Source organism: Electrona antarctica, assembly GCF_951216825.1.
Source record: "Electrona antarctica genome assembly, chromosome: 6".
NCBI lineage: Eukaryota > Metazoa > Chordata > Actinopteri > Myctophiformes > Myctophidae > Electrona > Electrona antarctica.
In genome coordinates, this window is record NC_136811.1 from 25,437,683 (window position 1) to 25,449,950 (window position 12,268).

The following is a 12,268-nucleotide window of genomic DNA, read 5'->3' on the forward strand; positions in this document are numbered from 1 at the left end:
GTCTGTCTGTGTGTCTCGCTGTGTGTCTCACAAACCACAGTACCAATCAGCGCCATGATTCTTATGCACAGGCCGGTCTTATGAAGTCCGAGATCCATTTTGGAGCCATGTCGTTCCAAACACAAAACTGTAGTGTATAGATAATAAAGGGGGGGATTTTTGTTTTCCTAATCTGTACATTCATTACCCCTTGGAGCGAACTCAACAGAGACCCCAAGGGAGGGACAGTCTGCTGAAGCTTAAGTCAAGATCAAGAATGTACTATTCTGTGCCTATCGGGTTGCAACTGGAACGGGGCTGAGGTGCGCTCGGTGGTGTCTCTCGTGGCTCAAGTTCGCTTGAGACGCCACCCCTCCGTTGCGGTCCAAAACTATACTTTATCTGCAAAAAAACAAAAACTAGTCCGCGGTTGTTGGAAAAATAGTGACGGGAGCAGAATTCGAACCCAGGAGGTGTGGGTTGGGAGTCTAATGATTAGCGAAGCATGCTACCGAGCTGGCTGCCAGAATGGGTTTTTCTGGCTGTATTAATGTAAGAATGCATTCTCGCGGGCACCCTACTACTAGCAGGAGGGGGGCCAATCAGAGGCAGGCGGGGGCGGGTCTTTATGCAACTGGGCCACAGCTTTGAATCACGCTACAAGAACAGCCTGTATGTTTTCACTCAAAAGTCCTGCTGTTAAGACATTAGTACAGTACATTAACCCCGTATGTGTCATTAGTACAGTACATTGCAGTACAACACAGCAAGACGTCCACAACAATTGGTAGTGGAATGACAGCATGAAGTAGGTTCAATGTAAGGGCAGCAGTTATGCATAAAGATGGGACTTTCATGAGACTAAACTCTTGTCACAACAGGGGTCGAGACACAAGAGAGACATTTGGTGTCAAGTTAAGCCCTATTTCAAAGATAGTGAAAATATAGATACAAAGACCATGCCAAATCTTATTTGAAATAAATAATACATGAATTAAAACCCCAAATGAGTCTAAGAGCTAAATACAATTTCATGACTGAAGGTTTAATGATGATGTTTAGTTATTATCATGTTGCTGTTCTACATAGAGCAAATCATTGGTTTAACCTTTGCTTTTTTGATATTTCTGACACCATTGTTTATGGAAGATGCTTCTGAACATCTACTCTGTTGCTACCACTTCAAATACCCTTTAATCTTAAAATAACTAATGACAGACAATAGCTGGTTTACAAGTTCACAACACGTCGCGCTGCGATCGTAGACCGGCTATTTCCGATACGCAACATGCTTCCATAGAAGACATGTTGGCTCCTATGCTGGCTTTTATGGAACCCAAATGAGTGAAATCAGTCAACTGTAATCCATGGAGTGGTGAGTGACCACAGTAGTCGTCACCTCGTTCTTCCAGTTGCGAGCCAGGAAGTGTTCGGCGACGTGCGCGGGCAGGACGTTCTCCAGCAGCACCCTGTTGAGGTTCTCCATGGTCTCGATCTCCTCGCACTCCTTCTTGAACTTGTTCTTCCACAGGAAGTCTAACCTACAGTAATATTCATTCTGTTACAAGAGGACACAGAAGGTGAAGAGACTGAAGGTACAGCCGCACTGCTTGCTTCCATCAATTCACACAGAACAAAGAAAAGGACAATTTCGGTTAAAAAGATTGGTGATGAAATGTAGTGTGTGTAAGTGATATGTTTTGTTAAAACAAGTGTTAAATTGCTTTATATAGTAGGGGTCTCTCCAAGTCACTCCAGCTCTTTAGCAAAGAGAAAATACATTTCATCCATGCAGGAAAGAGGACATTTTTGATGAAAACACACGCACGCACGCATGCAGGAAAGTGCGTGAAAAATGTCATGTAAATTGCACGCTGCGTTAATGATTTCAGGCTTTTTGTTCAAAACGGGCCAATCCTCATTTATACAAGAGTGAATAGTGTGTATTGCTTTGTGTCCTTGTTGATTTGTTTTTTGTACTGGTTTGTCTTCGTTTTTGTTCTTGTTTTGTTTTTCTTGAATATACCTATTTCGTTTGTTGTTTGGAAAATAAAAACAAAGTTTCAAAAAAAGAACGGGCCAATGCTGCAAACTTATAAACAACTTGCAAACAATGTTAGCCAATGAGGATGGAATATGAAATACCGGACAGATCCGTCTTGAGCATATGACTATAAAGATACTGTGTAACGATTTGCGGGATTTTTCGACAAAATCTGGAGGAGTAATATATAAAAAAATGATACTTTTTGTGTTACAAAAGTCGGCCACCTGGTGGTGCTAAAAAAGGCAGATGTGAAAAATGCAGGTCAAAGGTTTGTCCTTGGCCTCTAGGGAGTGTATGCATGCAACGTTTCACGCAGATCGGTGCAGTTATAGGTAAAAATGTGAAAATCTGCCTCATGGTGGCGCTATAACAGGCCGTTCTGTAAAATTTGGGGCAGAGGTTTGTCATTGGCATCCAGGGTGTGTGTGTGCAAAGTTTGACATCGAACAGGTTAACGGTGCCGGAGATTAGCTGTCCGCAGACAGATGGACGGACACACACACACACACACACACACACACACACACACACACACACACACACACACACACACACACACACACACACACACACACACACACACACACACACACACACACACACACGGAGTGCAAAACATACTCTCCTCATGCCTTTGGCTGGTGGAGACAACAAACATGAACCCTAGTGTACTGTAGCTATTCTGGGCATGTCATGATAATAGCCCAACAATCAGCACAAATACTGTCTGTAGCCTTGGAGTTGAAGGGAAAAATGGAGGTGGGCCAATGGGCCACGTGTAGACCTTTGTGGAGAAGTCAACTAATATTTGAGTATCAAGTATGTAGCATAGTGTGTATGTGCATTAGTCCCACATTGAACTAATCTGGACCATTCACAATGGCTGTAAAACACTAAATATGGCATTTCATATTCAGACATCTATTCTTGACCTTGTTGTTCATAATATCACATATTATCACTACTGTACAGTATGTCATTCTCCCATCAATCACAGTGAATTCCCATGAGAGTGCACGGCACAATTAACCGATTTCATGGTGCGAATCCATCAATCAATGGCGAGAAATTGGATTGTGAAATCAAGAAATGCAACAACTTGGAGAAGAGCACAAATAAATAAGCAATGATAACATAGGTTAATATGTGAAATCCAATTCCTTGTGACAGAGAGAGAGAGAGATAGAGAGATAGAGAGAGAGACAGACAGACAGACAGACAGACAGACAGACAGACAGACAGACAGACAGACAGACAGACAGACAGACAGACAGACAGACAGACAGACAGACTGTGAGTGCGGGTGTGTATCTGCATGGAAATTAACAAATGGCGTCTGCCAGTTCTGACTCCTTAATGGTTGCACCTGGTACCTACTCATTTGACTGAAGACATTGGTAATTTGTCTTCGGCAAACTCATTTATTTTCTCTTCAAACTCAATCTTACTCTGCTTAATATTCAGGTCTAGACAGCTGTATCGAAAGGCAACATGTTGACTGCTCAATTTAATTCCACCAAATATTTACTGTTATTTGTGATTGTGAGATTGTAAGGTCTTTTGAGAATGACTTGATGTATTTGAGAGAGTAGCCTACTTAGCAAAGTGATTAGCAAAGTGGTACTACTCCTTGGAAAAGTAACTTCAGTGTCAGAGTTAGCAGCTGATTTAACAATATATTTATTTATTAACTCACCTGATGATATGGTTACAGAATTTCACCATTAAATAAGCACAAAGGGACTTCAATGATTTTTCACATTTCTCTGAGATTACACTAAAATATGTGTACAGCACACTCTACTATAGAAGACTGTAGTGTAGATGTTATGTTTCCCCTGTGAACAAGTGGCATCCAAATGGTGACCACATAAGATCTTTCTTCCAAAAAATCTGTAATAAGAAAATATATACAGTAAACATGTTACGGTATATATATTTTCTTATTTCTGTCAAAACTAATTGTCTTGCAAAGAAATGTCTGCATTTTCCTGTAGAATAAACACATATTGTACAGTACAGTACACAGGCTATTCTACAGGACCAGAACTCTGCCTTTGCACAAACATCAATTTCCATCTAATGGGCTGGCTAATAAATGTACAGTGCGGCAAAGAACACTGTGGCCCAGCCTTCATAAATCACAAACCTGGAGTGGAACGGGGTAAGTTAGTTAGACAAACTAGTCTCTCTGTGCACCTCTCTCTACCAGGGTAATAGCAGCCAAGGGGCTGCGTATAGCAATATTTAATTCCAATAGATACAGTAGAAACTGGTAACTCCACCACTCGGAGGTAATAAAAAGCTATATATTGAAAGTGGTGTCAGGGGTGTTATTTTGATCTACATCTAAACAATCCTTTGACAAGCAGACGGTATATGCACTATAAAGAAGTCAGCTATATCAAACTCCTCCACAGCTTATTTTCCATGACTGTAATTTATAGTTGTGTCAATGAGCAGTGGAAGCGGAAATACATTGAAAAGCATAGAGATGTATGGATGTTATTGTTGATCATGTTGACATCATAGAATAGAGTCATTCCCAAAATAGAATGCTAACAATAGAGAAAGCTGTTGTTGTTAGAGAAAGCAGAGTCTTTGAAAACTGGTGCTGTGTGGAGATGACATGACGATAGCATCAGTCAAAGCCATTGTGTTCTGAGCCTACCTGTCTGGCTAGCACAAGCAGTGTGATGAAGAAGATGAAGAGAGAGATAGAGCCCATTGTCTTCAGGTCTTTGAGAACTCCTGGCCTTTAAGGGTTGAGAAAAGAGAGAGAGAAGTGGGAGAGAAGGTGAGAGAGAGTGACAAGACAAATAGAATAAGACGGGTGAAAAGAAAAGAAGCGAGAGCCACGAGACAAAGCAACGAAGGGCAATGAGAGAGAGAGACAGAGAGAGAATTTCATTAAGATTCCAGATTGCAATCAGGGGGTTGAAGACACATGTCACTTGACTGGGTAACAGACCATACCATTCCGAGCTGTCAACCAATTAAAGTCTAGCGTTGCTGCCTAGCCATGACATGGCCTTGTTTACTGATGCTATTTGCACGCTCTCTTTCTAATGGCCAACTCACCAGCATGACTGAACTGATTGTGGCATTGCCTTATTTCACTGTCAGGTGTTATTTACTAGGAAGATTTGACATTCACTGATACAGTAACAACAATGAACTTAATCAAAAATGTCTGCTGAGTGCGGAACAATGAGCATTAATCATGGAGTCAAACTCAGTCAGTCTTTTTGGTTTATTTTTGTACACACACGTTTGTTTGGTTTACTTGCTAATGGAATACAGTATTATTTTATTCAATCTGATAATCACACAGACAATGGCCAAAATAAAATGGCAGGACAGTGTAACACAAGCAAGTTGTGAATGCAAGAATGCAGTAGAAGTTAACCACTTATTAAATGAATACTTAGTTGACCAGGGTAAATTGACTTGACTGTACTTGGTCCGCTCCGTCTCCCTGAACTCAATTAAAGCAGGTCATTTAGCTATGTTCCTTATTATGCAGTTCATCCTTATTATGCAAAGATCTAACGGCTTCTTCTACTGAACTTTGAGAAGCAGTTGACCAAAGCAGTTTTATTTGCAATTTGACATCAGAGAAAGCTGAGGTAAGTGAATGCATTGAGAAGCTTAATGAGGTTAGTGTGTGACTGCTACTTGCTGTAGCACTCGCCCTAGCCCTAGACCTTAATACAGGCAAATGCAAAGGCTATGTAACTTAGATAGCATTTTATGTAGACATAGCACTATAGTATACAGCAGTGGTTCCCAAACTGTGGTGCGTGCACCCCTTGTGGTGCGTGCACCCCTTGTGGTGCGTGCACCCCTTGTGGTGCGTGCATCCCTTGTGGTGCGTGCATCCCTTGTGGTGTGTGCACCCCTTGTGGTGCGTGCATCCCTTGTGGTGCGTGCACCCCTTGTGGTGCGCGAGCACCTTCTAGGGGGTACGCAACATGAAAATAATGATGGTGTTATGGTTTTATTTTAAATATATTAACATATTATGCCAATATATGGCAAGTATGTGCAGAATATAGCCTATCCTGCATATGCAATATTCAGGTTCATATATGTGCATATATGTGGATAAATAGGAAATATATGTCTCTATATAGCTTATGCAATTTATATTTCCATGTGGGGGGTGTGTCAGCTAGGTCGGGAGGTAACAGGGGGTGCATGGCCAAAATGGTTTGGGAACCGCTGGTATACAGTATATGCATAGTTTCATACATATTCCACTGTCATGTTCGTAGCTCACGTATGATAAGTAGTCTTTATGTATATGATGTATCGCCATGTTTTGTTCTTGCTTAATGTCAGTCGCTCTGGATTAAGAGCGTCTGCTAACTGCCTAAATTGTAAATTGTAATTGTGACTGTGGCTCATCATCATCATCATGATGGCCTTCATGACAACATGACAATCGTACTTTAGGTCCTACAGTACGATAAGTAAGTGACACTACACTGACCTAAGTGACCTTAGCTCCATTCACTGACATTATGACATTATACACTGACCTTAGCTCCATTCACTGACATTATGACATTATACACTGACCTTAGCTCCATTCACTGACATTATGACATACACTGACCCTTTGGAGCAAGAAGAGGCCATTTCTTTATTTCTGTGCTGAGAGGAAGGGGGGTGGGGTTGTTGTAGCGCTGAAAGGTGTCAAACTAGTAGAAAGTGAACATGGTTCTGGTCATGCTTCAATACATCTGATCTCTAACCACAATCAATACTATACACTGACATTACAATGACCTTGGAGGCTCCTATACTATAACTGACATTACAATGACCTCGGAGGCTCCTATACTATAACTGACATTACAATGACCTCGGAGGCTCCTATACTATAACTGACATTACAATGACCTCGGAGGCTCCTGCCAAGTCTCAAAGATGAAGAAAGAAGACAGGAGTGTGAAGATGGAAATGGTTAAAATCAACAGCTTTGGAAAGGCAAGCACGTTATCAACAGATGAATACAAGATAATGGTATACTGCAGGAGGGGTTGAGGCTAGCTGAACTGTTATAATATAACAGTTATACTGCAGGAGGGGTTGAGGCTAGCTGAACTGTTATAATATAACAGTTATACTGCAGGAGGGGTTGAGGCTAGCTGAACTGTTATAATATAACAGTTATACTGCAGGAGGGGTTGAGGCTAGCTGAACTGTTATAATATAGATAATGGTATACTGCAGGAGGGGTTGAGGCTCTGAACTGTTATAATATAACAGTTCAGACACATATCACCTAATAGCGTGTTATGCTATTAGGTGATATGTGTCTGAACATAAGCCAAAGTCCTACACCTACAGTGTTGAACGTATAGGCCTATATTATGTTCAAACACATAGGCAGATCAATATTAGGTACTTATTTTGAGTGCCACCATATGCTAGGGCCATATTATATGGATCTGATTGATGCTTAAATTAATACATTGTATTAGGTCACAAAAAAGAGCAGATACGTTACGTACAGTATAAGAGCTCAAAACGTTTCATTGCTATTTGCAGTGAGTGACAGAGTCAGTTGACAAAAAATCAGGCTTCATGTTCATGCAAATGTTTGGAACGCATCTGTGTGTGTGTGTGTGTGTGTGTGTGTGTCTCTCTCTCTCTCTCTCTCTCTCTCTCTCTCTCTCTCTCTCTCTCTCTCTCTCTCTCATCCTTCCACCACCTTCCCACTTTTCACATACTGTACCTGTCCAGAATTTCATTCTTGTACAGGAATCTGCTGTATTCATCTAGCAGAGAGGAATGTGTCTGTAGTATAATGATGTTGTAAACCACCACGGCTGTCAGCATAATAATCATCTTCAGCACGTAGTTTACCCGCAGAAACACAGAGCACGAGATGAGGCCAAGGATGCAACTGTATATGAAATACTACGAAGAAAGAGAGATAGACAGAGCAAAATAAATGGATATGTTAAGTCACTGAGCATCATGCATATGTAAGGAAATGTTAGCAGATATCAACCCAAGAGGTTCTATGCACACTTCCTAATTCCGCGGGCCCTACTTCCTTCACAGGTGTTACCGATGATACTAATTTGTTCCATTCTGAGAAAGTTGGCTCACTGAAAACACTTTGCTACACCAGTAGGTGTCAAAAGTGTCCTTGAATGTGTTCCAAATGGCCCTGTACGGGTGTGAAACTGTGAGACCGCATATTGATCCTTGAAATTAAAAAGTTTGAGAACCACTGTACTGTACAGAGCCTTAATTAATATCATCTGTAACACCTGTGAATGAAGTAGGAAGAGTTATTTCCTAAATGGATGCTGTGCATATACCCTATTGAAACAGATATCAATCCAAGTGGTGCCACCATTTTATGTTCACCACTACGAATTGCGTGCAAATTCTGAAGTAGCATGAGTAGGGGACTTCTATAATGGCAAACACTGCATATAAACACGCTGTGTATTTGCATATATCTGCTAGAGAGAAAAGACAACCGCAAAGAAAGCATATACACTTACACAGCGACATGAATTACTTACAGGAAGGTAGAAATTGTTTTTGTCGGTGTGAATGATAGCTTGTCCATTTAGGAGAAACAGCGTCTCGTTAGATGAATTGTAAACAGGAACAGGAGGCATCACGTTCTCCTCCACGAAGAACTGCAACAAAGAACAAATCGAAACCTTGTAACGTGTGTCATGGTCATATAGTGTGGGTTATGACCGAAAGAATAACAAGAACAAGCGGCCGAAATGAGTTTTCTTCGACGGGTGGCTGGCAGAGATAGGGTGAGAAGTTCAGTCACACGAGAGAGACTCAGAGTAGAGTCGCTGCTTCTTCGCCTGGAAAGGAGCCAGCTTAGGTGGTTCGGGCATCTGGTTAGGATGCCTCTCGGGCGTCTCCCTAGGGAGGTCCTCGAGGCACGTCTCACTGGGAGGAGAACCCCGGGGCAGACCAAGACGCAGTTGGAGGAAACACATCGACTCACTGGCCTTGGAACGTCTCGGGATTCCCCAGGAGGAAGTCGCTAATGTTGCTCTGGAAAGGGAAGTCTGGAGCACTCTGGTGGAGCTGCGACCAGACTACGGATAAGCGGTTGAAGATGGATGTATGGATGTATGGATGGATTAAATTAAAACACCAGCGCACACTCATCAAAGAGTAAGTACAACCTGAAAACCAGCAAACAGATGAAAAGTAATGCTACTGGACATACCGCTTTCTTTCTGCCTGACAGAAATGCATTTTTAATGTATAAGAGAAATAGTAAAAATATTGTTAATTTGTTATTCATTTATCCATTCACTTATTGCTGTATCTCTCAATGAAGCGTATCTGAAATTCCTATCTAGTCGGACCTGTAAGTCAGATGCGAGACCAACAGTGCTGAGGATTCTTCAAAGCAAACCTGCAGGAAATGATGACGATTCTAGTCCAATGAGCTAAGCCAATTTGGTTCATCTGCCCTAAGCGACTGGCCCATGTTGAGAACTGAAACAAGATTATAATCTGTGGAATGGATTTGTGTGAAGGTTTAAAACGTGGTCTTAACACTGCTTCATCAGATAGCTCCCTGCAGGCCCCCCACTGGTGGCTACAATTCCCTTATGAGCCAAGCCTGTTTCGTTTCCCCAGTTTTCTGTCTACAGACGTTCAAACCTATTCAGTCCAGCCTCAAACTTAAAGTTAATGGTGAAATATAAAACGACAGTGAAAATAGCTTTTTTTTGTGTGTCCCCTTTATCTCAAAATGCAGATGCTCATTCATTCTAGCAGCAGATTATAGCCAGAAACCAGTTATTTATATTGACAAAAGGAGCCAATGGGCATTCTGCAAATGTTTCGCACAATAAAATAACCACAAGCAAAAAACAATTTAGACTAGGTCTGCATCTCACTGCGTTGGGAAATCTAATGTGTTAAAGGCACATTGAAATGAAGTGAAAGTATGAAAATGAATGTTACATGTTTAAATGCCACTGCAACAGACAACATCCAAATGGTCTTTAATCCCCAAAGCGTGACACGTGACCAAGCCCTGACAAACCAGTGACTTTGCTGTGTGCATAGCCCATAGAGTATATATATAATAGAGACTGAACTAGCGCGAAGCTCCGCCCCCCCAGCTATTCATGTCAGTGGAAGTTGCTCAGTGGCGTTTTGAAGCACCCGGAAGACTGCCGGAAGTCCCTCCCAGGACCTCAACTTTGAGGTCCTGAGTGACGTAGGGCAACCGAGCGCTCAACGTTAAAGCCCAGCTGCACGGGGTTTCCCGGTCATGAATCCACGGGTCCGCCTGTAGTCCCTCGTCCTACCACTAGGACCTAGAGCTTCAACGTTGGAAAGCCTGCCTGCCCCCTTGGCATAGCCACTAACCATGACCACTGACTCATAGTGAGTGATAAGCTGCAAGCACTTATGTTCTGTTGCACAGAATCAGTATTACAGTAGATGTCCTAGTACAATATTAGAAAAGATTAAATTAATGGAGTCAAAACAAGTCTCTAATTTTTTCATTTTTCATTTTTTCATGTATTTCTCACCATGCTACCTTTATCCTTGCTAAATTATATAAGTGGTAGGAACTTGCCCCTTCAAGAAAGACGCCTTCATGTAACATTAGAGTAGATGCAGTTAAAGTTTGCTCGACACCGCAGAGCCTAGGGGTTTTCAAATCCATCCATCTGTCTTGGCTGAGGGGGAGGGAAGCCAGGCGGGGAAAGCGATCTTTGTCAGGGCACTCCTACGGGCTGGGGTGGCGCCTGTCAGTGGGGAATGTTGAACGGGATGGAGACACCACTACATCCTTCTGGTGGGGGCTCCTCATGTGAGCCAGTAGGGTACAAGACTACAAGTGGCACTTTCCATTTCCCAAGACCAAAGCAAGGGAGGATACACCAATGTTTTGGAGTTACTAACTTCGGTGGGAAAAAAAAGAATGATGAAGACACTCTGAATTAGTCATGGACAGATTAGCCTTGATGCAGAGTATATACATATATATATATACCGTATATATAAACAATCACTGCAGGTTTCCCCTGCATCCCCATTTGGCCAATCTCGTGCCAAAAACCACACCTTCCTTATTTCTCGAATGACCTTGTAATTAACATATGTTATGGAAAATTGCACTATATACTGTAAATTGCATTAGAGCAACTACAGCAATTAGACAACATAATGATTGAACTTAGTGTGAGGTGGTGCAACTTCCTGTTCTCAACATGTAACCCAATCATGCTGAGCATGTGACACAATCATACGTAGTGGATCCAATCAAGCACAGGTTTATGATGAAGTGCAGTGGGCTACTCATCTTGTTATACTGTGTTAATCAGTGGTTATAGAAGTGCAGTGGGCTACTCATCTTGTTATACTGTGTTAATCAGTGGTTATAGAAGTGCAGTGGGCTACTCATCTTGTTATACTGTGTTAATCAGTGGTTATAGAAGTGCAGTGGGCTACTCATCTTGTTATACTGTGTTAATCAGTGGTTATAGAAGTGCAGTGGGCTACTCATCTTGTTATACTGTGTTAATCAGTGGTTATAGAAGTGCAGTGGGCTACTCATCTTGTTATACTGTGTTAATCAGTGGTTATAGAAGTGCAGTGGGCTACTCATCTTGTTATACTGTGTTAATCAGTGGTTATAGAAGTGCAGTGGGCTACTCATCTGGTTATACTGTGTTAATCAGTGGTTATAGAAGTGCAGTGGGCTACTCATCTGGTTATACTGTGTTAATCAGTGGTTATAGAAGTGCAGTGGGCTACTCATCTTGAGAAGTGCAGTGGGCTACTCATCTTGTTACACTGTGTTAATCAGTGGTTATAGGAACAAAGAGGCTGTCTGGAGGGTTACTGGAAATCAGTGGTCAAGCACTCCATCCCACACAGTGAAGCAAGGTGATGATGGTTTTGAAATATTCATTTGTTTTTTGTGTTTATTTAATTTCGATTTTTGTTTTTTAAAGCAGGTTCACTAGTTTAGTTTAGTAATAATTTGTTTATTTGGTCACAAATATTTGTGTTTCAGTGTGGAAAAGAAAATAATCCACAAAAAAAAACACTTAATAAAGGAGATGTTCTCTATGACTGTAGTTTGTTTTACTTAGTTTTGTAAGCACACAATGTCACAGTTAAGGTCCCTGCACACTGCTGCGTTTTCAGACCCGAATATATGTGTGCTAGCTCCTTTTTTTATTTTTTTTTATTCTTTCTCTGCTATAT

General features: G+C 41.6%; 1 protein-coding gene across 1 annotated transcript in view; it reads right to left on the minus strand.

Annotated features, from left to right (window-relative positions):
* adcy2a (adenylate cyclase 2a) overlaps positions 1-12,268 on the minus strand; it is a 132,630-nt gene that overhangs the window by 7,183 nt on the left and 113,179 nt on the right. The window contains exons 19-22 of the mRNA XM_079503523.1: positions 8,578-8,697; positions 7,773-7,957; positions 4,698-4,782; positions 1,379-1,537 (exon numbers count right to left, since the gene is read on the minus strand). Coding sequence (XP_079359649.1) covers positions 1,379-1,537; positions 4,698-4,782; positions 7,773-7,957; positions 8,578-8,697 — 549 coding nt within the window. The remainder of the gene's footprint in view (positions 1-1,378; positions 1,538-4,697; positions 4,783-7,772; positions 7,958-8,577; positions 8,698-12,268) is intronic.